Consider the following 27,223-nt stretch of genomic DNA (forward strand, 5'->3'; position numbering starts at 1 on the left):
GGGTTCACTAATCAGTTCACAGGAAGATTGAGGGCACAGGATCTCATTCCTGAGATGGAAAGTACTTGAAAGGCCTAGTTTTCCTCTATACCCCCTTTGCCCCCAATACTGGGGATTGAGCCCAGAGGTGTTTTACACTGAGCTATATCTCCAGCACTTTTTATTTTGGGACAGGGTCTCACTAAGTTGCCAAGGTTGATGTTGAATTTGCAGTCATCTTGTCTTAGCCCCCAGGTAGGTAGGATTATAGGCAACTTGGCTAGGATTATGTTGCCACTGTGCCTGACTTCTTGGTGTTTTTAACAACTAACTTTATTGAGATACTATTCCTATACTATAAAATTCACCTTTTGGAGTGTACAGTTCAGAGGTTTATTAGTATAGCAGCTATCATCACTATCTAATTCCAGAATAGCATCATGCCAAAGAGAAACCCTCATACTCAATAATAGTCACTTCCCTTCCCTCTCTCTACAGCTTCTGACAACCATTAATCTACTTTCTGTCTCAATGGATTTGACTATTCTGGACTTTTCATATAAGTGAAATCAGATAAAATGTTCTTTCACTTAACAAGTTTTCAAGGCTCATCCTTGTAGTATGTATCACTCCTTTTTATGGTTGAATAATATTGTTATATGAATATACCACATTTGGTTCATCCATTTATTTGTTAGTGAACACTTGGGTTTATTCACTATTTGGATGTTATGAATAATGCTGCTGTGAACATGTTTCCAGTTCTTTGGGGGTATTTATTGAGAATTGATGGGTCATTTGCTAACTCCGGTGAATTGACAAAAGTTTTTCACAGTGGCTATTTTGCTGCTGCTGTTGGTGGTTCTTCCAAGATTTTTTTTTGCGGGGGGATGAATTGAGTTTTCATATAAATTTTAGGATTAGCTTGGGCCCTGGGATTTTGATAGGAATTATCAGGACTGACCGTTGGATTCACTAACCAGTTTACAGTGAGATTGAGGGTATAGGATCTCATTCCTGAGATGGAAGATATTTGAAAGACCCATTTTTATTCTTTGCCCTCTCCACCCCAATACTGGGGATTGAACCCAGGGGCACTTTGTCATTGAGCACTTTTTGTTGTTTTAATTTGGGACAGGGTCTCACTAAGTTTCCAAGGCTGACATCAAACTTGCAATCATTCTACCTTAGCCCCCAGGTAGTTAGGATTATAGGCATGTTCCACTGTGCCTGGCTCCTTGGGCTATTCTGGACATTATATAGAAGTGGAATCATATAAAATGTGGTCTATAGTGTCGGACTTCTTTCTGGGATTTTGATAGGAATTATGTTGAATTTGTAGAATGATTTGGGAATTATTAAAATGATTGCATTTTAATAATATTATCTTCCAATCCACAGACATGGGACATCTTTACATTTTTTTAGGTTCTTTTTAATTTTCAGTGATGTTAGTTTTACTGTATGTATCTTATATTTCTTTTGTTAAATTATTCTTAAATATTTTTATTTATCATAAATGGAGGGGCTGTGGAGATAGCTCAGTCGGTAGAGTGCTTGTCTCTCAAGCACAAGGTCCTGAGTTCAATCCCCAGCACCGCAAAAAAAAAAAAATAAATAAATAAATGGAGCTGTTTTCTTTTATAGATTGCTAATTGCTACTATACAGTAATAATTTGTGTGTGTGTGTTAATTTTGTATGCTGTTTTCTTGCTAAACTCATTCAATTAGTTCTATGAGTTTTTAGTGGACTCCTTATAATTTCCTGTATACAAGATCACATCTTGAGCTTTCTTAACCCCTCCTGGCTGTTATAATAAAAGTCTTGGCCCTGGGGCAGCCTCTTCACCCTTTTAATCTTGGCTTTTTTGCAGGAGGACCCCTCACTGGAGAGGCATTTTAAGGGCCACCGAGATGCAGTTACCTGTGTGGACTTCAGTCTCAACATGAAGCAGCTGGGTAAGAGAAGGCATCTTGACCCAGACACTAGGTTACGAGCTGAAAAGACTTGAGTTTCTACCTGGGAGGTGTGGTGTAGGGGCAGCAGAGTACAGCAATGACATGGATTATTTGTCTAGATCCACATCTTGCTTTCACTTGCCAGTTCTCTGGGTCCTAGGCTTTATGAATGTCACTTTAAATGCAAAGAGCATGAGGCTTAGAGAGGTTAGGGGCTTTGTCATAGCCACATAGTCTGAGGGTAAGACAAGGGTCTGGGCTTTTCCCTGCACATCCCAGCCACCTCTTGGTTTTGTCTTATGGTGTGGGCTCTAAGCTGTGGGCCCCTTTCCTTGAGTCTTAGATTCTGTTGTCCATAATATTATGGTGCACCTGGGGTTTTGTTTGTTTTTGGTGTTGTGGGGGTGCTTTACCACTGAGCTAAATCCCCAGTCTTTTTATTTTTTATTTCGAGACCAGGTCTCACTACGTTGTCTAGACTAGCCTCAAAATTATGATCCTCCTGTCTTAGCCTCCTGAGTTACTGGGATCACAGACCTGAGATACTGGGATGACAGGTGTGTGCTTTTGTACCTAATGGCACACCTTCTTGTTATATAGGCCTACCCACGAAAAAATGTTGAACAGAGCCGGGAACCCCTGCCCCCATTCCCTTTTGCTGTTGCTAGGAACCTCCCTTCCTTAGTCACTTGGAATTCATACACAGCTTTCCTGGTTGTGGCTTTCTTGTTCCCATAAAGTAGGCTCACCCCTTCTTCTTTTTGTGAAGGTCTCTTGCCTAAAGCTGTTGGCTTCATGGTTTGCTGTAGGCAAAGGAAACTGAAGTCATTTTTGGTCTGTTCTGGGGACCTCTTTTAGGTTTCCTATCGAGTTGGGTCTTCTCAATGTTGAATGGGTTGGGCCGTCTCCTCAGTTTTGGGAGGCTTTGGCTCTTGTGCCCTCAGGGTATGTCAGTAGGGAGACTGAGGGCCCCTTGGGGATGAGTTTTCCCAGAGTGTAGCTCATGGCTAGCATGTGAAGGGCCTCTATTAGTCTGCTTCCCATGTAAGCCTGCTACTTGGAGAATTGCCAGGCAGTAGACTCTCCAGACTTCAGGTCAGCATCGCTGGAGGTTGTCACTGTGGGGACCCTTTTTGTTGCTCAATTTGTGGATGCTGGGAAGGTGGAGCTGGGCCGGATTTACCCCAGCTTCCCCAGTGGCCTAGTGAAGGCCTGTGGACCACTCAAGCCAAGAATCGTAGCGTCACCCACTCTCTTCAGCCAGTGGCTCCATGGACTCATGCCTCATGATCTGGCACATGAAGCCGCAGTCACGCGCCTACCGCTTTACGGGCCACAAGGATGCCATCACCTGTGTGAACTTCTCCCCCTCGGGACACCTTCTTGCCTCGGGATCCCGTGACAAGACTGTTCGCATCTGGGTGCCCAACGTGTGAGTTATATATTTTGAGGGGTTTAACAGACCCTGGCGTCAGGGCTGTCCCCACCTAGGTCCCTATTTTGGCTCTAGATTGGTTACAGTGTGACATCTGTCTCACCACAGAGGAGGAGGTGTCATCAGAGGCTGGGCTTAGTTGGACCCCTCTCCTCAGTTTAGGAGAGGGATTCTGAGATACCCCCAGCCATCCTCAAAAGGCCTACTACCTGCTAACTGCTTGCATATGGGTGGAGGTGGGAGGGCAGTGCTCTGCTCCTGTGTTGGAGGCTCTGGCCTCCTTTTCTGGGGACTGGGGTACTCAGGTTTGGATGATTTGGGGAGGGTTCTCTGAAGGATAGGAGAGCTTTGTGCTTCAGGGTCCTCATGTCACTATTATAGGTTTCCTGATTGGTTGTCTGTCTTCTTAGTAAAGGTGAGTCCACTGTGTTTCGTGCACATACAGCCACTGTGAGGAGCGTCCACTTCTGCAGTGATGGCCAGTCACTTGTGACAGCCTCTGATGACAAGACAGTCAAGGTGTGGTCAACTCATCGCCAGAGATTCCTGTTCTCCCTGAGCCAGCACATCAATTGGGTTCGCTGTGCCAAGTAAGCATTGTCATGTCTGGAGACCCTTGGAGGAACCCAGGGGTTGAAGAGGGACACAGTGAGACTGTTAGGTACCAGCTTGTAACCTTGGGAAGTTTCTTAGCCACCCATCAATCACCTATACTTTGGTTTCCTTATTGGTAAAATGGCAACAGTAGTAGTTCCTACATTGTACTTGTTGAGAAGTTTCACTGAGTTGTTGACACATCAATTAGTCCATTGGCAACCATGATGACCCTCCAAGTCAGTAGGGGCCTTTTCTTAGCAATAGCAATATGGGTAATAAGACATTGTCAGAACTACCACTCTATAGGTTTTTTCTCGTTTCCTCTTTTATTTTATTTTATTTTATTTTTTGTGGTGCTGGGGATTGAACCCAGGGCCTTATGCTTGCAAGGCAAGCACTCTACCAACTGAGCCATCTCCCCAGCCCAGTTTTTCTCGTTTCTCATGATGGTTCTGCCAGCTTGGTGGTATCATTTGCATTTTGCAGATGAGGCTCAGAACAGCACAGTGTCTTGCCCCAGGGCACAGAGTAGGTAAGTGAATGAGCTGGGGATCAGAACCCAAGCCTCTCTGACAAAAGTCTTGCTTACTTTTCTTTTCCTCAGAGATTGATTTTTTTTCAGAACTGCTAGATGGGGTTTCAGGATTCTAGGGAGACTTGGCCTGGAGGCTGGCCCTCCCTTTCCTATGAGAGGCTATGCTGAGCACATGGGGAGCCAGGTGACCTGAGGGCTTTTCATGGTCCAAGAATTACGGACACACATACACACACACACACACACACACACACACACACAAGAATTAGGGACACAGATATGCATACTTTTAGCTTATTTGATTCCTTTTCTTTTGTTTTGTTTTTGGTACCAGTGATTAAACCCAGCGGTGCTTAATCACTGAACCACATCCCCAGTCTGTTTTATTTTTTATTTTGAGACAGGGTCTCACTAAGTTGCTGAGATTGGCTTTGAGCTTACTCTCCTCCTTCCTCAACCTCCTGAGTTGCTGGGATTACAGGCATGTGCCACCACACCTGGCTATTTAATTTCTCTCAACAGAGCTTTTTCATGTCAGATTTCTTTGCTCCAAAGAAGGGGGTTGAGGTGGGCCAGGGGAAACTAGGAAAACATTGCAGTCAGAGATTGGGGACTGTTGATCTGTCTGTTCTGGGGATCCCAAGCAAGTTATTAATTCCCTAGGGTAGCCCTCATTCCTTTGTCCTGGGAGGTGCCTGTGTGCTCTGAGAGGTCTCATGGTCAGAGCCCTAAGAACAGGAGGGACCAGGCCAGCAAAGGGGGATGTCATGCCCACAGCAGACCTTTGGTGGTTAGGTCCCCATGACCTCCATGCTGTTGTGTTTTGCTGACCTGGGGAACATGGGAGCAAGATAGTTATACCGATATGTGGGGATTTCTGCCATGTCCTGCATGGATGAGAAAAGGGTTACTGCTGGAGGACGATGTTGGCTATAAACCAATTAATTACTCATAAACTTAACTAATCAATAAACATACAAGAGCCAATACTCTTTTCAAATGAGAGGGGGCGTGACAGATTGGGCCATACCAGATCTGGCTTCTAACAACATGGAGTAGCCCACCACTCCTTTATTTATAGTCACACAGGTAAAGGGAGCCAAGACCAGGAGGAGCTTCTTCTGTGATGAACAGGGTAGGGTGGAGTTAGGGGAAATTATCATAGAACCAGATAGGGAACCACTCCCACACAGTTGCCACATCCTCCCTGGCAATCTGGGACAGTCCTCCATGGCTGCCAGTTCCCAGGGTCAGGCCTCTGTGTCCCATGGCTCAACCACGTCTGATTCTGCTAGATGAGGATGACTCCCCACACTGATGTGGCTTATTCACCCCTTCATGCTAATAATGCCAGCAGTCAGCACTAGCTACATGTTGTCACAGGCCATGTACCTGCTGCTCCCCGCCGCCCACCCCCAGTTCTGGGGATTGAACCCAGGGCTTCATTCATGCTAGTCAAGCACTCTACCACTTAGCTATGTCTCCTGGCCTTTTGCTGGGGAGGTTTTGTGCATTGTACTACTCTTTGCCTACTGTGGGGTAGGCATTACTCTTCACCTCCCAAAGAGGGAAACCACTTACTGAGGATCACCTGGAGTCATAGCAAGACCCTAGATAGTTCCTGGGTCAGGCAGTAGGCATTCAGGGAAAGATAACTGTGGTAAATGGTGTGTGATTCCATGGAGTCTTTTAATCAGTGGTGTGACTCCTGCCCTATCTGGTTCAGGTTCTCCCCTGATGGACGGCTTATTGTGTCTGCAAGTGATGACAAGACTGTCAAGCTGTGGGACAAGACCAGCCGGGAATGTGTTTACTCATACTGCGAGCATGGCAGGTGGGTCCCGGTGCTGTCCTCCATCTGTAAGTGCTCCAGCACAGAGTGCAGAACTGGGCATGCCAGTGGCCTTCAGGGACTGGAGCCATGTGGGTGGCAGCTACACTTTTTCTGCTTCTTGGCTGATGCCTTTTTTTGTGTGTGTGAATGGAAAGCATCCCACAAACAATAGAATGCTTAACCTTGAGCCATATAATTATTTAAACTCTCTCTTTTCCATTTACTTTCTAGTTCTCAAAATTGTAACATATCTGCTCTGAGCAGTTGAACTCACTGCTCCAAACTGCATTTTCAAACTTCTACGTATAGATTTATGATGATGGATTTATGAATGAAAGCCTTGTTAGGTTATTGTAGCAGATGGTGGCTATTCATAATGTGCCACATCATTAAGAGAGGAAGGAGCCAGATTTGAGTAGGGACTCAATTGTTCTAGGTTCCTAAATGGACCTGGGCTTCTGCCCCCTTTGGTTAGGCTGGGAACCACAAGCAAGGGCTCCTCCTGAAAGCCTGTGTATTGAAAGCCTCCTAGAGATGGGTGGCCAGTACCTCAGCTGGCAGGACTTTTTACCTTGGAGCCAGTCCTCGCAAGGGTACCAGCTCCAGCTCTGGAACTCCAGAGCAGCCTAGCTGTGACTCTGAAGACAATTTTTCCAATTGTATTTAAAAGTTGATGGTGGCATTTGGATCTTGGTAAATCCACCTTAGTTCACTGCTGGTGACTCTTCTCACTCACTTCTTGCTTTCCCTTGGTCATCTTGTTTAAAAAAAAAAAAAAAAAAAAAAACATTCTGGGTTGAGGAAACAATGTGAGCAGATGCACCGGGCTGGGAAAGTGGTGATGTTTTTGGTGTCATCCTGAGCCAGGGCAGACCTCCTACAGTGCATGATGGCCCCTGTTTTCCAGCTTTGTCACCTATGTGGACTTCCACCCTAGTGGTACATGCATTGCTGCCGCTGGCATGGACAACACAGTGAAGGTATGGGACGTGCGGACTCACAGACTGTTGCAGCATTATCAGTGTGAGTATTGAACAGCCTCATAGGCCCTTAAACAGCCATGGTGGGACTGTGCTGGTTCCAACATTTAGTTCGTTGCTGTGGTGCTTAAGATGGTCTGAGGACATCCCTGAGTTGGGTCTGTTGGGATAACCAGGGTTGAGTAGTCTGTGGTGCGGCTGTCCTGACTTGGAATGTTGACTAGGAAAAGGAACCTGGAACTGGGCTTCCAAAAAGCTCTTTGGTGCCTAGAGATGGCAGAGTCTCATGCACACTGCAACTGGGGAGTTCTCAGTGAGTGTCTGGCTAGAACTTCTCCCCTCGAGGACCACTTCTCTGTGACTGCTCATGCTGCTCATCTCTCCCCATGATGGAAACTGCCCTCCAGGGCCCTGGGGACAAGACTGACCATACAGGTCAGGATTGGCGGGACCTTGGCCACCTCTGGCCTCAAGGTGTCTTCCTTGGGTATAGAGCCATGTAGAGGGTTGACTTAGGAGCCAGGCCCAGGGCTGTGCCCCCTGATTTAGTATAGCCTTTGAAAGGCAGGGCAGCAGGGAGTTGACACAGGTATGGGATTTGAGATTCAGAGCTCTCTCTAACACCCCCATAGTTACTTCCTAGTTGCCTCTCAGGTATTTGAGGACAGCACTTTCTTGGGGTAACGTGGGTGACCAGACCTCCCAAGAAGAGGGAGAAGGTTTTGGCCTGGAAACAGTTCAGGGTGGAGGGTGACTCTTCAACCAGCTTTGGCGTTCCTGGCTGTGATACTTGGGTAGTTCACTTGACTCTTTGGAGCTCATGGGACAATGATAGGGCCTGTCTCCGAGGTGGTGTTGGAGGGTTTATGAGTTGGTTCATGTAAAGAACTAAGAGACTAACTGGCACAAAGTGGGAACAAGGTACAATGTTTGTGATACTGCTGCTCTTGCTCAGAAGTCTCTCTCCTGGTGTCTTGGTCTCCTGGTAAGGCCGTTAGTCAAGGCTTGCACTACCCTGCATCACCACCAGGTGGCAGGCCCAGCTACATAAACCAGGTTTTTTTTTGTCCCATCTGTACCAAACATGTATATTTTTTTCTTGTCACCCATTCCCTAAACAATACAGGATAAAAACTATTTACACTGCATTTAAATTGTATTAGGTATTATAAGTAATAAAAAAAAACTCAGGATTTTATGGGGAGTCCGGGCATCTATCACTGATGCTCTTTCAGAGACTTCTAGTACAGAACAGCAGTAGGGTCTACTATCCACTTGGAGACCACCTCCACTTGGAGAGTTATGGTCCTTCCCCTTCTTCAGGCTTAGAGGCCTTTCTTCTGCTCTGGGTCAGGCCTGAGTTAGGGTTGGGTTTGTGCATCTACTGGTGAAGGTGAGCAGGTGCAGAACAGGGAGAGCTTGGGCAGGGAGAGCTGGAACAGGTAGGTAACAAGACAGTGCAGTGGTCAGGAGTGGAAGCTATTTTCCCTTTCGTTAAGGGAATGATAGTAGGTCCTTCATTATGTCCTTCTCTCTGATGGGAGAATCCACGTGAGAATTATAATACAGGGCTGGGTGTGGTTTGTACCACATGAGTCCTGATACTGGGAGGAGAGTGTCTTTAGGTGACCCTAGGAGAGTCCAGGCCTATCCTTGATGCATCAGGATCCTGGCCCTGGTGTCCATGAAATACAGCAGCAGGTACCCCTTGGAGAGAACCTTGAATGCCATCTTTGGTCCAGAGTCCCAAAGATGAGTCCTGACTGGCAGTACTTGGAAATTGGGCCTGTCACTTGAGGAGCAAAGGGATGAGGGACATTGGAGAAGACAGCAGTGTTGATAGAACTTGGGTGAAGAGCTGCAGTCTCCTAGTGACTGGTGGGTGGGTTGTTGGAACTCACAGTCATGTGAGGACTGACATGAAATGGGGAGGGGTCAGGCCCAGGGAATGGCTTGTGGGATTTGGGATGAGAAAAGGGCTGAAACCACATCCTGCGGCCCATCACTGAAAGACCTAGAAGAAAAATTTCCACAAAGCTGGAGTGAGAGTCATGAACTCCATCTCCCAGCCCTAAAGGGCTGCAGAGGTTGAAGCCAGGGGAAGAAAGAGAATGGGGTTTTATGGAGAGGGTGGTCAGGAGGCAGAGCAATGCAGAGCAGGTGAGGGGGATGGTGGGTCCTGGGGAGAGGGCCCTGAGTTCTCAAGGGAACAAGCTAGGCAGTAGACTGGAGTGAAGCTTAGTGATGGTAGGGGAAGTGGGTGCTTTCAGGTGAGCACCAGAACCTGAGTTGTTTTAGTCATGACCTGAAGACCAGACAAAAACAACTTAGAGGAGGAAAAGTTCATTTAGACTCATGGTATCAGAGGTTCAGTCCATGGTTGACCCACCCATAGCTCTTGGCCTGGAGTGAAACAGAACATCATGGTAGAAGGGCATGATGGAGGAAGGCAACTCAGGACATGACAGTCAGGAAGCAGAGAGTGAGTTCCGCTCACCAGGGATAAAATATAAACCCCAAAGGCATACCCCCAGCAACCTTCTTCCTCCAGCCACACCCTACCTGCCTACAGTTGCTATCCAGTTAATCCATATCAGCAGATTAATCCACGGATTAGGCCACAACTCATAATCTAATCATCTTACCTCTGAAAATTCTTGCAGTGTCTTACACTAAACCAAAACATGAATGGACCTGAGTATGTCCCAGTGAACAGGCTCCACTGGGAACTTTCAGCCTGCTTTTGCTGCTGTCCTTTTCTCTTGAGTTGGAACTCCTCAATCAGCCTGCAACATCTAGTTTCTCAGCACTTTTGGTGTATGTTAGAGTCTTGGAAAAGACTTGGCACGTCCTGTAAACACAGTAGGTTCCCCCCCTGAGCTCCCTGTCCAATGCTATGGGTGTTCACAGGAGCGTATCCCCTAGTCTCAGGCTCACCTTTGGGTGCTCAGTGCTGAGTAGATCTGAGCTCATTGGGAAGAGGAAAGCACCCCTCACTCTTCTCGCTGATGGAGGAACCAGGCCAGGTCTGCTTAGGTCTGGGTTCTCCTCAGAGAGTTCTGTGGCTATGACCCACCATGTGGGAACCTCCCACTCCCACAGGTGTGGAATCTCTTTGGAGGCTGATTCCACAAGAAAGGCTTCTAGCACTATGGCAGAAGATACCTGATCTCTTGTCTATCTCTGGTTCCTAGGAAACCTAGGGGGAAGTTTTTTTTTTTTTTTTTTTTTTTTTTTTTTTTTTGTGGTGCTGGGGATTGAACCCAGGGCCTTGTGCTTGCAAGGTAAGCACTCTACCAACTGAGCTATCTCCCCAGCCCTAGGGGGAAGTTTTTAAGGATGCAGTGATATCTAGTGTCTCCCCTGGTGATTCTAGATGGACACCAGGCACTTCCTAAGTGGCTTTCTGGTTTGTGAATCCAATGGGCTCTTCTGAGAGAACTGGTTAATGATACTACAGTGTGTGTCCAGCCACCCCATGGTCATGCTTTGTGGAGGGCACTTCCTGTCTTGGGTTGGGTTGTTGGAGTTGAAGCCTGCTTGGGGCTTTGGACTATAGATAACTGGCACCATTTATCTCAGGCTAGCCAACTCCTCCCAGGCAAGGAGTTTCTTGGCTCTGGCCTATCATTGTGGAGAGCAAGTATGATTTCCCAATTCAGTAAGGAGACTGGCTGGTGGAGCCCTGGGAGTGCCAGTCCCCATGGAGGTGGGTTAGCTCCATATGCTCTGAACCCACGTTAAAACTGTTCAAACATCTGAGCAGCAGCCCCCGTTCCAGAATCCAAAATGTGCATTGTGAGTTTACAGGCACGTGCAGGTCCATTATCCAGTGACAGGCCTGGGTGGCCAGCAAGACAGAACAACTCCCCACTTCACTGATGGGAAGTGCAAGATTGCCCATGGCCATGCAGCTAGGAGGCCATGAATCTGGGTCTCCAACTCAGGGCCTCCGAGTCTGGCATTCTGCCACCATTCCAGTGCTGGGTTCCTTAAACTGTATCATGACTCTATAGTGTTTTATTCAAGGTCCCTGGGAGAGGCAGTCTCTTTGGCTGGCTTACAGCAGGTTTGATCTGGCCTTCTTCAGAAGCTGTAGTTGGAGCTCTGAGTCCCAGGGTATTTTGGCCACTTGTCCCTAGTATACCCCTGCACTTACAACCTATCTGAGGAATGGAGGAATTTTTGTTGTTGTTGTTGTTTAATGTAGTGCTAGGGAGTGAACCCAGGGCCTCACATATGCTAAGTATATGCTCTACCACTGAGCTACACCCTCAGCTCCATCATGGAGGGTTTTGAAGTGGCTGCACCCTTTACTTGGTATTTTGAGACTGAAACCATTGATTGCGAGCAGTGTGCTATCTTTCCTAATCTGGCCCACTTACCTGTCTCTTTACTACCATCCTGAAGTGGGCATTTACACAGAGTTTGCAAAAAAGAATATTTTGGGTGTCCTTTGCTGCTAGTATTAAGGCACTTCAGGTATGAATCAAAAACCCCTTGGAAATCCAGAGCCACTGTGTCACTAATGATACCTGTTATACATCATGAGTATCCTCATGGGCACATGAACGTGAGCTACCCCTTTGTAACAGGATGTGGGGTTGCAGCTTGACCCAGGCATGGTCTTTCCCCAAAGGCCCCTCCTATTTGGGCACCCAGGCTTTCTCTGGGCTCCTTGGCCAGTTAGTATCCCATTAGGCCCATGTTTGCTGAAGTTCTTTACACACAGCAGTATGAGCAGAGTGGATTGTGGGTCCCCAGGTCTCTCATTAAGTTCCCTACTGCTTACAAACTGTGACCAGTTTCTGATGTTTGGGTCTGGGGGCTGTGATGATATTGTCCCACACTCCCTGGGCTCCTGGTGACCTGTAGAAACTCACTGTTGGTGTATCTCTGACCCTGAGTTGGAATTCCCTTTTTGGGGTGGGGGTTGAGGGATAATAGCAGTCTATGTCATCACTGATACCTACCATGCAGCCAGGAAGAAGGCCGGCAGCTTTGGACTTGACGAAAAGTGAATTGTTCCTGGGCAGTCTACTCAGGTCATTGTGATGGGAGGTTCACCCCCTCGTGGGGCCTTGGGCCTTGTGTGTCATGCAGGGATGGCTCTTAAGATGAGGCCTTCTAGATCGGTCCCTCTCTGCCACCTCTACAGAGGCAGTGAGGTTGTGAGAGTGGAGGTGGTGCAGCCAGTGAATGAGGCAGGAGAGCAAGTGGAGAAAAGTGTAGGTCCTGTGTCTGGGGCATCCCCCCAAGCCTGGCATGCCAGGCTGAGCCTCTTCAGAAGAAGTAACTGACCCCATGTGTTTGGTGTTCTGGCATTTATAGTGGAGTGGGGTTTCTGTTGCCCTTCCTTGGAGGGAGATTCTCTCTGTTGGGTGACTCTGACCAGGCGAGAGGCTGTAGGATAGTGTCCACACAGACTCTGTTGCCCTTATGATGCTGGGGAAGTCCTAGGGTCCCTGAGCACACCCTTCCCTGCTCCATCCTCCTGCCTCTGGCTGCTCCTCTGCTAGCTTTGTCTTAGGTGGGGGGCCTGGAGTGGCCTTCATCCTAGTGTAGGCAGTGGGGTCTCTGCATTCTGCCTCCAGAAGTGGACTGCAGAGACCCTCAGCTCCTCTCCAGGCTCTCTCCTAGAGTTCCTGGCACTTGCAGGGTGTTGTTCAGATATAAATATCATGTTACGTAAAGCCTTGGCTGTCTCCCCTAAGTATACTTGGGAACATGTCTTCACACTCCCCAGTACATCAGCACATCAGCTGCGCTGACACTGGAGAGGTTCCGTGTGCCCCTCTGCTGAGGGCTATTTGATGGTGGGTATATTTACTGGTCCAGTGTGTTCCTGCAGCTTCTCTCTGCTGAGATGAGGGACTGGTTTGCAAACTTGCCTTTATGTTTGCGACAGTGCTGACTTTGCAGGATCATGATTACCTTAGCTCCACTGGTTTTCCACTAGACTGTGATAGTGGATACAAAGTCACTGGGGGCTTTCTTGGCAGCAACTCTTAAGAGGCTGTGGTGAACAAGTCCATGCACTGACTGTGGACTTGCTCTACCTAGAACATGCCCTCAGCATTGAGGAAAGACTGTGTGACCCATTGGGGCTTCTGGACACCCAGCTCATTAGCCACTTTCTGCTTTCCACTTGGTGCTAGACACTAAACTGGTAGCTAGGGATTCAGCTCAGCCCCTGCCTGAGGGTGTTCAGGGGACAAGGAGGGCAAGAGTCTACCATGTCCTTGGAAACAAGGGACAAAAAGGCTTCATTTTATGGCTGGGAGAACCAACAGAGCTGGGCTGACTGGATATTGGAGAGTAAGGGGCACCAGAACAGATGGTGGGCTTAGGCTGGGATGGTGGGAAGAGAGTCATGGATAGGATTGAGCTGCTAAGTGGGTAATGTGGCAGGATTTGGAATTATATGGGACGTGGGGCAGAGGAGAGAGACATCCATGCTGGCACTGAAGTCTGAGGGTTCTCTCTCCTGCCACTGGCTGCTCCTCTGCTAGCTTTGTCTTAGGTGGGGAACTTGGGTGGGCCCTAACCGGTAGTATCCTTACAGCACCCCTCACAAGTGGATGCTAAGGTATAGATGGAGAAACCGAGGCTTAGTGTAGTCAAGGTGCTTGTTCCAGGTCACAGAGTGGACCAGAAAGGGGGCTAGGATGGGAGCCCAGTAACACCTGGCTCCTGAAAGTGTCATAGCCTTGCGATTGCCTGTCCCCGCACCCCTCTCCCATAAGGTATTGGCATTGTATTGGTATTTTGAGGGTTTAGTTTTCCATTTGGTTTTCCTAAGGTAACAGTATAAAACAGATTAAATGCTATGTTTGTGTGTTCTCTTTTGCCCCAGCTTGATTGCTGGGTGTCGTGGAAGAGGGTGAAGGAATCACTTGATTCCTTTTGCTTGCCACATCCGTTTCCTCTTCCTTGAGTCTCCTACTGTCCACTCTTAACTCTGGATGAGTCTTCTCCTGGCCTTTGATTGTGCCTGGGAGATCCATGTGGGACAATCTACAACTCTTCTGAGTATGGCTATCTTGGCCCACCAGACCTGTGCTGAGCCAAGGTTGGCCCTGATTGCCCATCTCAGGCTTCAGCTTTGCTCTCTTAGCCTCCCAGCCAGCACCTGACTGATGTCCTTCCCCCAGTGCACAGTGCAGCGGTGAATGCCCTCTCTTTCCACCCATCGGGAAACTACCTGATCACAGCCTCCAGCGACTCAACCCTGAAGATCCTGGACCTGATGGAGGGCCGGCTGCTCTACACGCTCCATGGGCATCAGGTGAGGGGCATCAGCCTGGTACTGAGTGGCATGGAATGGGGCAGAGGTGCAGCCTTGATGCCAGTACAGGTCAGGGTTCAATTGAGGGAGCCTTCCCTTGGAACCCACTGTGGTCCCTGCACAGCCTGTGCAATGGAGTAAGATGCATAGATGAGGTAGCCACCTTCATGACCACCAGGGAGATGAATGTAGGCCTTTTCTGTGATCTGGGCTGATCACTGGGTCTGGGCCTGGTATAGCTGAGAAGGAAGTAAGGGAGGTAAATAGGGTGGGGTGTGGGAAGGGCATCATCTGGGCATGGTTTGCAAACTCCTCCCCCGAGGGGTGAATGGAATCAGTCCCCTAATGACTTCAAGTATTCCTTGGTGGTCTGGTTGAATAGAGCTCTGGAACCCAAGCCCTGAGTTACCATCAGAGTTTCCAGGGATTTTAGGGTGGGCTGACATGATGTGTTTTACAGAGGTTGGGGCACAGAGCTTGGGAATTCCTGAAATTATATCAAAGGAACAGAGCCCTTCTGTCTGAGTGACTCCAAAGCATCCAGTACCCTGGACTGCCTGGTGGGTGGTGACCAATGTAAGGCCCCTATAGGTTGGTTATGGGAGATGGGCTACATGCAGCTCTCACCAGCAGCTGACCTGGGTGCAGGCCTCTCATACACACCCTACCAGGAAGTGTGGCCTAGCTATGCCTTGCTAAGCAGATAGTTCATCACTGTGTCTCCTGCTGGGACATAGTTACTACGTGCAAGTGGGGCAGGGAGTGTGCAGTTCAGAGTTTGTCTTCATCTGCTCTATCTGTGTGCTAGAGACATGATTGAGTGGGGCAGGCCCTCAGGCTGAGGGAGGTCCTGGGGTGCTAGGCCAGTAATCCAGTATAGACACTGAGCCCATGTCTCTCAGCTGCTGTTTGGGACTCACTGCCTTCTGGGTTAGGGAGCGGGGCCATTTGGCCATGGCTGGTGGTTGGGGACATGGGCATTTACTTCTGCCTTCTGGGGACCTGGAGGCTGCTTGCTATCTCCCAGCCTTATGGTGATTCCTAGTCTTCCCTGTCAGAGACATATCTGGTCTTTATAGGACCAGTGGGGCTGTTCTCCCTGGGCTAGCACATCCAAGTGGAATGTGCAGCCAGCCTGGGCTTGGGTGACTGCTGGTCCTGGTGTAAGCCTGCTGGGGAGTCACCTCTATTAGTTCTTGGGCAAGTTGATTATTTAGATTGATGTGTAAGCAGTTTTGGACCTTATAACCAGGAGTGCATGTGAAACCCATGTGACTACTGCTGCCGCACTTGCTCTCTGCAAGCAGAACAAAAAGTGCTACTTAGAAACAGAATGGAAACAGGTGCATAGCAAGTGATCACCCAGGACATTTCCTTTTTTTGTGAGGGCCCTTTAAACAGCCAGTTCTCCTCTTTACCTGAGGACACTTCAGTGTGGTATCTAAAATGTCATTCCTGGTATTCAGGCGCAGCATCCATCACATAAAGATAAACCTGTTGACATTGTTCTCTCTGTGAAAGGAACGTGAGCATCTCCTTGTCCCTGTTAAACCTGGACATGTGGTAACTGGGTTGAGGCAGTTCAAGATTTATGGGTGTGAAGAACAGGAAAATGGTTCCATGGAATCACTGGGTCATTTCTTCTTTGGGACACCAGGCTCACAGTGCCAGAAGAAGGGAGAAGAAAAACTAGTGACCTCTGTTCATATTGTCCTCCATTTGGTCAACATCCACTCCCTCGCTTTCTAGGCTGGTCATGAGGGAGATAAGATGGATGTCGAAGTCCTACTTTCTGAGGCTTATGGCCTGGGAAGCAGGGGACTCCATGGAGGAGTTGACAGTTGAAGGCAGGATGAGATGAGTTGGAAGACAGAGAGGGAGACTAAGTCTTCGGAGGTACTTGGAGGTTGGGTTAAGGTGGGCAGGCCCTTCCTGTGTCTCCCATGGTGCAGCTCGGATGAAGGTGGGAGTCAGATATGAGGCTTCAATGTTTTCTGCTCCCAACCCCCCAAATTCCCTATTTAAAACAGAAACTTAGGGCTGGTTTGCCACAGGTTTTATGAACTTTTCTTCCTAGCACAGTTGTGACACCTAGCCCCAATAAGGGATGCTGCAGGTGTCAGGGGGTGGGAGCTCCTAGACTGGACCTGCACGGGGTTCCACAGGGGCTGAAGACCAGCTGTCCAAATTGCTTGTCTCTGCCCTATCCCTGATCTGGCTATAATCCTTGACTCTTTCTAGTGGATGTTGATTCTCTGCCCACTCTCCTCGTGTACTCCTAGGTGGTAGTGGCACCATGTTGCTGGTTTTCAGTTGGCCCTGGGCAAAGGTTCCCAACATGGACAAACCTGGCTTAATTCCCTCACCTGTTCTGCAGTATGGGGTGACTGACTTGAGAGGGCTTTCATTTGGGGTGCTCACTAATGGTGTGGAAGCAGCATCAGGATTAAGAATCCAGTCTCACCCAGGCACGGTGGCACACACCTGTAATCCCAGTGACTCGGGAGGCTGAGGCAGGAAGATTGTGAGTTCAAAGCCAACCTCAGGCAATGGTGAGGTGCTAAGCAACTCAGTGAGACCCTGTCTCTAAATAAAATACAAATTAGGGCTGGGGATGTGGGTCAGTGGTTGAATGCCCCTGAGTTCAGTCCCCAGTACCCACACTAAAAGAGTCCAGTCTCAGGCCTATGTAGGGTGTGAGTGCATGAGCACATGCAGGGCAGGGCTGTGTGGGAGAGCCTTGTTTACCCCAAGCAAAGCCCAGCTCACCCTCCTGGCTTTGTCCCCTGGGTTTGGGGCAATTCATAGTCAGCTAATGTTGACTTCTAAAGTGGGGATTTTTATAAATTGAGCAGCCTTAATTTGGGCAATTGATTAAAATACAGAACCCATAGCTGGCTGAATTCCTAATGCTTATGGAAATCCATGACCAGGAGTCGGGTCTGCTATGCTCCATTCCAAAGTGAGAAATCCCCAGAGGCTGGCCTGTGCTGTCTGTTCATAACTCATGAGAGTTGTGAGATGCTCTTAAGCACATTTGGCTCAGCTCCAAGTGGTTCTACGCATCACCTTCTTACTGATCCCCCCGGAGATGGCCTGAATTAGGGGTGCATTCCAAGGGGCTGTTGACCTGTGACTGAGGTCTGACTCGTCCTCTGTCACAGGTGTTTAGTCTCCAGAGACTCCCTGCTTATGAAGTCCATTCCCTCTCATCCTTCCAGTAAGATGTGCAGGTGGGCTCTTTGGTGACTTGAACTTTAACATTCTGTTCTGGGAGGTAGTGATGTTGGGGCTGGTGACCAAGTGCCTGATTGAACACAGCTGCTATCAGCCACTTCCTGCTTTGTGTGGCTTAGCAACCTCAGGGCTCTCAAGTGGGCCCTGGCTACCCAGGGATTCTATCCTGTAGATAAGGAGGAAGGTAGATATAAAGGTACTTTTGAGTCCAGGTGGTGAAACTGAGAGCTGTCTGGACTTGCATGGGGTCTCATACCTCTTAAAGTGGTCCCAGGTGGGACAAGTACCTATGTCTGTGCAGTTTCTACCACACTCACTTGCCTCACACAGGTTTTAACATTCAAGTTGTGATTTCACTCTTGTTTTTGGATCCCTGGTCTGGGTAAGATGCCAGCAGGCCTTGTGGCCGCTTGTATCCCAGTCTTGTTGTTACATGCCTCTAGTAGGAGGGAACCCCATGAAACTTTGGTTTGGACTTGGAGGACCTACTGGGGGTAGTCCCCAGGCATAGCCCTGGGAGAGTCATGAGAGGAAGGGTCACTGAGTTTTCTGGTTATTGGGATAGCCACTCCTTCATGCTTCCATTTCCACATCTATGAGAAGGGGATAATGCAGGCTTGGGTGAAACCAACAGAGAGGTCAGCTTCAGGGAGCTACTCTGGGGTGAAACAGACCTTGACCAGGAGAGAGGGCTCTGTGGATGCTAAGAAAGTGCTGCATCCTGCCATAAGGACAGGACCTGAGCAAGCCCTCTGGGGAAATCATGGGGGAGGATCCCTCATAGGAGAAAGAAGGGTCAGGGCTGCAAAGCTGTTTGGTAGCACTTTCTTATCTAGACTGACATCAGAATCACCTCGATGCACAGGGGTCACCAGGATGAAGGAACTTGCTAGTGCCAGCTGGGATCAGTATCACCCAGTACCCTGGGTCTCCTGGGCTGGATCTGTATGCTGGTACTGAGGATATAGTTCATCAGCCAAGTTTGGTGGTTCTTTGGTGCATGATGAGCCACACTTCCTATTGGCCCATTTGAAGGGCCTTTTGTTCAGACAGCCCCACCCTGTGGGGCTAGGGTATTGTTTGGGTTCTCTTTGGTCTGTTATAACAAGATGCCTGAGACTGGATAATTTAGAAAAGTTAGAAGTTTATTTCTCACAGTTTTGGAGGCTGGGAGGACCAAAATTAAGCTATGGTACTGTTGGGGGCTGTTTTCTCCTTCACGATAGCACCTTGATGCTGCATTCTTGGGAGAAGGAGTGCTGTGTCATGTATTCTGCCCCACATGGCAGACAGACAAAAAGGGGACCAAGCTCCTTCTGTCCAAGCCCTTTTCTTTTATAAGGGCACCTAATCCCATTCATAAGGGTGGAGTCTGCATGACTCAGTTACCTCCTGAAGGCTTCCCAACACTGTTGTACTGGGGATTAAACTTCAACATGAATTTTGGAGAGGACAAAAACATTCAGTCCAGAGCAGGGATGAATGTTGCTTATAAGTTTATTGTGGTCCTGAAGAATTCTGGCACTTCTCTTGCAGTCCTGACTTTGGGACTCTGGGCTACAAATGATTGTTTAGGAGGTGTGGCTGGGGAGCTTGACACCATGTATGCTGTACCCCAGGAACAGGACTTCTTGGCTGAAGCTGGGGTACACATGGCTCTTCAGAGACTTTCATTGGTGAATGTTGCTGAGTGATGTGGGTGATGGACCAGAGAGTTGGCGGGTCTGACCTGCATGGCCCTGCACTCCTTCATAACCTTGCTACTCCAGATTCAAAGCTGCCCAACAGTGAGCTAGCTACAGGTTTTCAAATGCAACCCTGAGCAAACATTGACCACTTTGCAAGGCAGTGGGGATAGGACAGCTCCAGAGAAGAGCTCATTCTAGGTAGAGAGTAGATAGATGGGAGAAGGTGGTCTAGCCTGGACGTGGTGGGGTGTCCCCCTCCTCAGTCTTAGCTCTGGGACTCTAGAGCCTGCACTAGTCCACTGTTGCAAGCATCTTCTTGGACTGAGGACAAGTGCTAAGATGCATTTGGTGAGGTAGGGCCATACTATCTTATCTGGGAGATGATGAACAATGCCTTGTTCTCTAAGGAAACCTCTGATATTGCCAGGAACAGCTCATACCTACCCATTCCTCATTTTGAAAACCATAGGTGCTCTCCCATCTTGTTCAGCTTGAACAAGAAGCTACAGATAGCAGAGTAAAGGGCTTGGACATGGGGTCCTGTGGTTCTAGCTTTACCTTTTACTGTGTGACATTGGGGAAGACCTTGACTTAACTGGGCCTTTTCCCTCATTTGTGAGATTGACATCCTGTTATCTACCTCTCTGGGAGAGTCTGGGTTTGAATTGCCCATCACTGATATAGTAGATCATCACAGATGCTGTTTCCTCTCCACTGCAACTATTGGAAAATGATTCCATGCTGTTTTAGATGAGCACTTTTAGAAATGCCATGAGAAGTTCTGTTGTGGGCACACTCCTGGCATTGAATGGGTGGGCAGTCAGTGATGGTTAGGAACATGAGTCCACAGGGCTTTCTGAAGACAACTGCCCTTTTGATGGGGCCATCAGCTGCTCCCCTCAGGAAGGAGGTCTGCCTGTTTCCTCTCCTCCCGTACACCCATGGTATCTCTCAAGGATTTATCTGACTTTTTATTTTGTTTAGGGTTGTTGTTACCTGCAAAACATCTTGCTTGGTTTCTCTTGTCATGCAGCTCCTAAAATCCATCCCAGGGTTTGGAGTAGTGCTGAGGTGACTCCACAACCCAAATGTTTTTGTCCTTGCCAGCTTACCCTAGTGGGCTTGCCTGACCTGGTGCCTTGATCTGTGGGTCTGTTTGCAACGCCCTTCACTGGTCCTCTCTGTCATGTCATTTCTTCTAGGTCTTGACTCCTGGGGGACACACAGGGCATTAGGAAACCCACATGGTGGCACAGGACTGGCTGGGGATGCCAGTGCCCTGAATAAAGTGTGATGAATCCATCACTGCAATGATAGTGAAGCAGGAGGAAAGGGAGTCTCTGCTTCTCACTGGATGTAATGTGGATTTGGGGATGTCAGAGCTGCAAGGGAGCTGCATCATCCTGGTGTGCCCCCTCATCTTACGGCAGGGAGCACCAGTGGGAGAGGGAAGGGCTTTCCTACTGAATGTGACTGTCATTTGAAGCCTCATGCCTCAAGTGAAGCTCTCACAGCTCTGTGTGGGGGAAAGGTGCTAGAAATACGATTTATTTTTCTATATTTTCAGAAACAAATCTTGAGCCGTGCTCATTTGGTTTAAATCCCCTCATCTATTTGGGAGAGGGTGGTGGGCGGTCTGTGGGCTGGGAGTTAAATCTGGTGTTGGTGGCTATGCAGTTGGTGTGTGTGTCACTGCAGAATGTGACTGAGTTACACGCAGTTCCATGCAACCAGCCGGCCCACAGTGTGCGTGAGTAGCCCTTGCCTCGGGCCAGACCTGCACAGGGGCTGCTGACTGCAGCGGGCACTCGACTCGAGTGCAGGACCCACAGATGTTTCCTGGGCACGTGTGCAATGCCACGCCCTAGGCTGGAGCTGGGGAAATGACAACAAAGGAGACTCACCCTGGAGGAGGGGAGATTGTAGTATGACAAGAAGCCTGCGCCTTAGGCTGCTCCAGGCAGAAGGAGTCTCTGAGAATGTGCCTTTAACCCTAGTTTCTTTTCTTTTTTTTTAAATTTATTTTTATTGTAAACAAATGGGATACATGTTGTTTCTGTTTGTACATGAAGTAAAGGCATACCATTTGTGTATTCATATATCTACACAGGGTAATGGTGTTTGATTCATTCTGTTATTTTTTCCTTCCTCCCCACCCTCCCACCCCTCTTTTCCCTCTATTCAGTCCCTCCTTCCTCCATTCTTGCCCCCCTCCCACCCCCCATTATGTGTCATCATCTGCTTATCAGCGAGATCATTCATCCTTTGGTTTTTTGAGATTGGCTTATCTCATTTAGCATGATATTCTCCAATTTCATCCATTTGCCTGCAAAAGCCATAATGTTATTATTCTTTATGGCTGAGTAATATTCCATTGTATATATATACCACAGTTTCTTTATCCATTCATCAATTGAGGGACATCTAGGTTTTTAACCCTAGTTTCTTAGAGTACTCTAATACTCTTGTCCAATATTTTCATTTCTGGAGGATTATTTCAGTGTTCAGGAGGGTCATACCTAGCTTGGATGGTTGGGCTCTACTTGAGAGGTGAGGGACACAGAGAGAGAACAGCTCATTTATTCTACTCTAATAACCTAGAGTCAGCCTGACCTTTTGTGCCCTGCCAGCAATTCAGTTGAGAGCTGGAAGCAGGTGTTTTGGGCCAGGGTTGGGAAAGAGCGTGGGCAGCACCTCTTGCACAGAGGGCAGTCCTTGTTTATTGGGTTGTGATGGGCCTATGGGCCACCACTTAGACACAAGAGCCTAGCCCACAATAGATGCTGTGGAACCCACAGCTGGGTGCAGGAGCTCCTGGTGGGGGTTTGTGGAAGAAGTAACCTGGTAGGTTGGGTTGCACTTTGTTTGCCTGAGCATGGGGGTCAGAGGCCAGACCATCCATGCCAGAGACTTCTTGGTCCTCCTTGGTCTCTGAATCTGTTCGATGGCCACTCTGCTTTTACCTGTGACTCAAAGGCATGTGGTATGACAATCCTGTTTGTTAGCTGGTGGGCTGTGTATATGAAAGCCAATGAAAAATATTTTACAGCTCTTGTGAGGTTGGTAGGTGAGGGTACCTGGCTAGACTTTTGCCAGCAAGGCTATTGTGGGCAAAGTGGTCAGAATTCAGGCATGCAGGGGCCTCATCAAGTCAGGTGGGAGAATGAAGAGAGTGGAGAGATCTGGAGAGGCTCCTGGGGGCAGCTGAGTGAGAGTCACACTCTGCTGTCTAATCTTCCAGTTATCATGGGTTCCTTTTTTTTCCTTTTTGCATGTTCCATTGATGCTTTGCTGTTTGAAGGAACTGGACAGCATAGTTCCCTTTAATCTGGAAATTGGCAAGGGAGAAGTGGAGTGTGGTAAAATGACTGGGTGTGGGTTTAGCCAAGCTCAAGGACCAAGTGTAGCAAGGTTGTGGGGAAAATAGGGTGGATACCATGTGTGTCCAGTGCTCATGATAGATTAAGCAGAATCAGCTCATGAAAGACTGCATGGTCCTTCAAGGGAAGGGACTGACCTTGGCTGAGCCTGCCTGAGGACCGGGTGAGGAAGTCCAACAGGAACTAGGTTTCCACCAAGTGGCCCCTGTTTGCTCCGGTCATACTCAGTAGTCCCTGCAGAGGCACCCAGGGGCAAGCCTGGCCTGTAGGAAGAACAAACTCGGCAAGAACCCTGCCTGGTAACTAATTAAATGAAAGGAGCCAAGCATGGTGACACATGCCTATAATCTCAATGACTTAGGAGACTGAGGCAGGAGAATCACAAATTCAAGACCAGCCCAGGTAACTTAATGAGATCCTATCTCAAAAAGTAAAAGGCTGGGAATGTAACTCAGTGGTAAAGCAACTCCTGGGTTCAATTCCCAATATCACAAAAAAGAAAAAAAGAAGAAGAAAAAAAAAAAAAAAGAATAGGGTACCATGAAGACAGAATAAACTTATTTATTTATTTATTTTTATTGTAAACAAATGGGATACATCTTGTTTCTGTGTACATGAAGTAGAGGCATATCATTTGTGTAATCATACATTTAAATAGGGTTATAAGTTTTGATTCATGCTGTTTTTTTTCCTCCCCCCACCCCTCCCACCCATCTTTTCCCTCTATAGAGTCCCTCCTTCCTCCATTCTTGCCCCCTTCCCACCCCCCTGTTATGTGTCATCATCCGCTTATCAGCGAGATCATTCGTCCTTTGTTTTTTTGAGATTGGCTTATCTCACTTAGTATGATATTCTCCAATTTCATCCATTTGCCTGCAAATGCCATAATTTTATTATTCTTTTTGGCTGAGTAATATTCCATTGCATATATATACCACAGTTTCTTTATCCATTCATCAATTGAAGGGCATCTAGGTTGGTTCCACAATCTGGCTATTGTGAATTGAGCAACTATGAACATTGTTGTGGCTGTATCACTGTAGTATGCTGATTTTAAGTCTTTTGGGTATAGACCAAGGAGTGGGATAACTGGGTCAAATGGTGGTTCCATTCCAAGTTTTGTAAGGAATCTCCACACTGCTTTCCAGAGTGGCTACACTAATTTGCAGCCCCACCAGCAATGTATGAGTGTACCTTTTTCCCCACATCCTCGCCAACACATATTGTTGCTTGTCAGAATAAATATTTAAGACCATATCTTATCTGATTACTGGGCTCTGATAAGTAGAGACACCCAACCCCCGTCCCCTTAGTTTAGAAACTGCACTTCCAAATAACTGGTGGCCTAGAAAGGAACTCACAGTGGACACTAAACTCTTGGAAGGGAGTGACAGTGAAAACATTGCATACTAGAAACTTCTGGGATCTACCTAAGATGGTCATCAGGCAAATTTGTAGCCTAAATGAATTTATTTAAAATAAAGAAAGAGGGGCTGAGGTTGTGGCTCAGTGGTAGAGCACTTGCCTGGCATATGTAAGGGCCTGGGTTTGATTCTCAGCACCACATATTAATAAATGAGTAAAATAAAGGTCTATCCAACATCTAAAAAATATTTTAAAAAATAAAAGATTGAAACTCACTATTAAGAACTCAGTGCAGGAGGCTATAAAAAGAAGAGCACTGAGAAAGAGAAGACCTTTTCTTTTCTAGCTCAGCACTTGAGGAACAGCAAGCTCAGTCTGCTGAGCTGGAGCTTTGGTTAGGGAAGAAGGGAAAGGCCTGGCGAGAGGAGCAGGGGCTAGGCTCTCTTGGCCCTTGAAGGTCAAGTCCCAAAGTGTATCAGTGTTGGAGAGTCCTGTCTGTATAGTCATGTGGTGCTTAACAATAGGGACATGGTCTAAGAAATGCATCCTTAGGTGATTTCTGTCATTGGGCATCATATCATGTACTTATACAAACTAATAGGACTACGACATTGCTAGGTGATGCAATCTGATGGGACTGCTGTCATCCATTCGGACCTTTGAGTGCCTGGGGCTCCCAGTGTGGGCCCTGAACAGATAAGCAGGAGCCTCTGTGGAAATCCGATTTTTACAGGAATGTGGAGGCAACTGGTGCAGGAGCATTATGGTCCTCTTGGTAAATAAATGGACACTGCTGGGGAGGGCTCTGGGCTCCAAAGGGCACATCGATCACTGACTCTGTCCCTGAGGTTTCTAAGATGTGGTCTCTTGGGAAAGCACCAGCACTTCTTACCCAAGGGAGTAGGGGAGGGCTCCAAGCATCTGCCCTCTAATTCTAATCCCCCTACGAGCTGTGGACTGCTGGGCTGCCCTGCCACTGGGCACAGTCTTTGTTAGGTCTACTGCTATTGCTGCTGTTCTACTTTTGACATCTTCTCAGCTTGGCATCTGGTGGTTGAATGATGAGCAGAGTGACTCACAAGTTTTCAGTCCTTTAGTTGGTCTGCCTTCTTGGAAACCTGCCATTAACAGCAAACTCTGGACAGGCCAAGTGCCCATCTTGTTTTGAAATTCCATGTACTGGTTTCCTTCCCTTTTCTTTGTTCCCTCTTTGTTTTTCCTCAAAATGAAAATCATTTTGTTGTTTTTATTTTGTAGCAATGTTGTACACTCATTAAAAAATTTAAAGTATGAAAATGGCAAACATTTCCAAGAAATCAAGTAGAAGTTACCTGAAATGCACCACCTCTCACAAGCAACCCTGTTAGCCCCACGCTGACGATCCACCTGAAAGTGTACCCTAGTGATGCATGCCCCACCCCACACACTCAGGTTCCATACTGCAGCCAGTGTTAACACAAATGGAGTCACATGGCCCATGATGTCTCACACCTGCTATTTCATGCTCACCAATGTTAGTGGGCATTGTTTCCCATTGGTGAAAGTAGATCCACTTTATCCTGGCTAATGGCCACTTAGGATTCCTGGGTCTTCTGGAGGTATGCCCTGGGCTATGGATCCACCTGTGTGGAGAAGGCAGGTAGTTGATTGGCAGAATAGGCTTTGCCTCGTGTCCTCTCAGGTCTTGTCCTCTATCCTCCCCCTGAATTGCCCTGCTTGGAAGGGTAAATGCACAAAGTGTCCTCTGAGGATTAAGTGGGTTGATACCGGTGAAGTGCTCTGAGCCAGAGTTAGCTGGTGTTGGACTCTTCTTTGTCACCATTATGAGTACCTCTGAGAGGAAGAGCTGTAGGTGGATTCAAGAAGTCTGTGTAGGCATGCTTCCCATGTGCCTGAGCTAGGTTAACACTTCTCAACCTGCCTGTCTGTTCTAGAGGAGCAGAAACTGCCTTCCTCCATGGCCTAGGGATCACTTTCCAGCCCAAGCCATGTCTGGTCCTTTCTGGCATTGAGTGGAAGGTTCTTTCCAGCGTTCCTCTTGTCTACAGCTGAGGCTTCACTGCTAGAGTGCTCATAATGGGCAGTTGGGGCTCTTGCCTCTCCCAGCTGTGGCCTAGAGGAACTGAAGTAGCCTTTGTGACAGTGGCTATGCTCCCCTCATCTAAGAGAAAACTCTTTTATCTGTTTTTACTTGGGGAATGCCAGGTACTAGTCATAATAAAAGTTCCACTTGGGAGGAAGAGATGGTTGCAGTTGTGGTCATGTGGCCAAACAGATTCTTGTTGGTTCATCTTTCTGAAATGAATTTCAGGCATATGAGAAAGAACCTTCTTGCTCTAGGAGATCATGCCCTTCCTGCCAGCCTGGACATGTCTGATGGCCCTCAGAGTGCTGCCTGGCACATGTTGGCATCCCTCTTCAGATGATAATGCTGACCTTCAGCACCGGGGAAGCCAGAGCAGGAGCCTTTCCACCCAAGGCCCAACTCAGAGAAAGTGGCATACATGTTAGAGGTGTGTCACATTGGTCCACTGCCCAGGCACCGTCAGTAATCCCCACCCCAGGCTCCTTCCTGCCACCTGGGTCCCCAACTATGTCCTGTTCACTTGAGCAGTTGGCTCCTCTTTGGTGCTCCCACCTCTCTGGTCAGCAGCAGGGCAGTGTTGGGGAGGAGAATGGCCTGGGTCAGAGGGATGAGTTCTGTAGCCTAGGGCAAGTCAGTGCATCCCTCAGACCTCCAGCTTCTTGTTGGGGTAGCAAGGACAATGATGCCAACTTGGCAGGACTGCACATGTGAACTGTCCTGTTCACTCATCTCTGCCCACCTGTGATCTCATGGCCTGGCCTTTGTCCTGTTGAGGTGCTCAGAAACAGAGGTCTCATTAGTGGCCCTTGCACCTAACCACACACAGGTTCCTCAACCAAAGGCTGGGGAGAACTGGGGGC

General features: G+C 48.1%; 1 protein-coding gene across 5 annotated transcripts in view; it reads left to right on the plus strand.

Moving 5' to 3' along the window:
* Poc1a (POC1 centriolar protein A) overlaps positions 1-27,223 on the plus strand; it is a 97,625-nt gene that overhangs the window by 25,358 nt on the left and 45,044 nt on the right. For 4 of the 5 annotated variants that reach the window (XM_047564103.1, XM_047564102.1, XM_047564101.1 and 1 more), the window contains 6 exons: positions 1,854-1,938; positions 3,199-3,370; positions 3,784-3,963; positions 6,232-6,339; positions 7,247-7,362; positions 14,474-14,607. In XM_047564103.1, coding sequence (XP_047420059.1) covers positions 1,926-1,938; positions 3,199-3,370; positions 3,784-3,963; positions 6,232-6,339; positions 7,247-7,362; positions 14,474-14,607 — 723 coding nt within the window. In that variant the 5' untranslated portion in view covers positions 1,854-1,925. Of the gene's footprint in view, positions 1-1,853; positions 1,939-3,198; positions 3,371-3,783; positions 3,964-6,231; positions 6,340-7,246; positions 7,363-14,473; positions 14,608-27,223 lie in introns of those variants that run through there. The other variant, XM_047564104.1, reaches the window with a different exon arrangement.

The sequence above is a fragment of the Sciurus carolinensis genome, chromosome 9 (genome assembly GCF_902686445.1).
Source record: "Sciurus carolinensis chromosome 9, mSciCar1.2, whole genome shotgun sequence".
Lineage (NCBI taxonomy): Eukaryota > Metazoa > Chordata > Mammalia > Rodentia > Sciuridae > Sciurus > Sciurus carolinensis.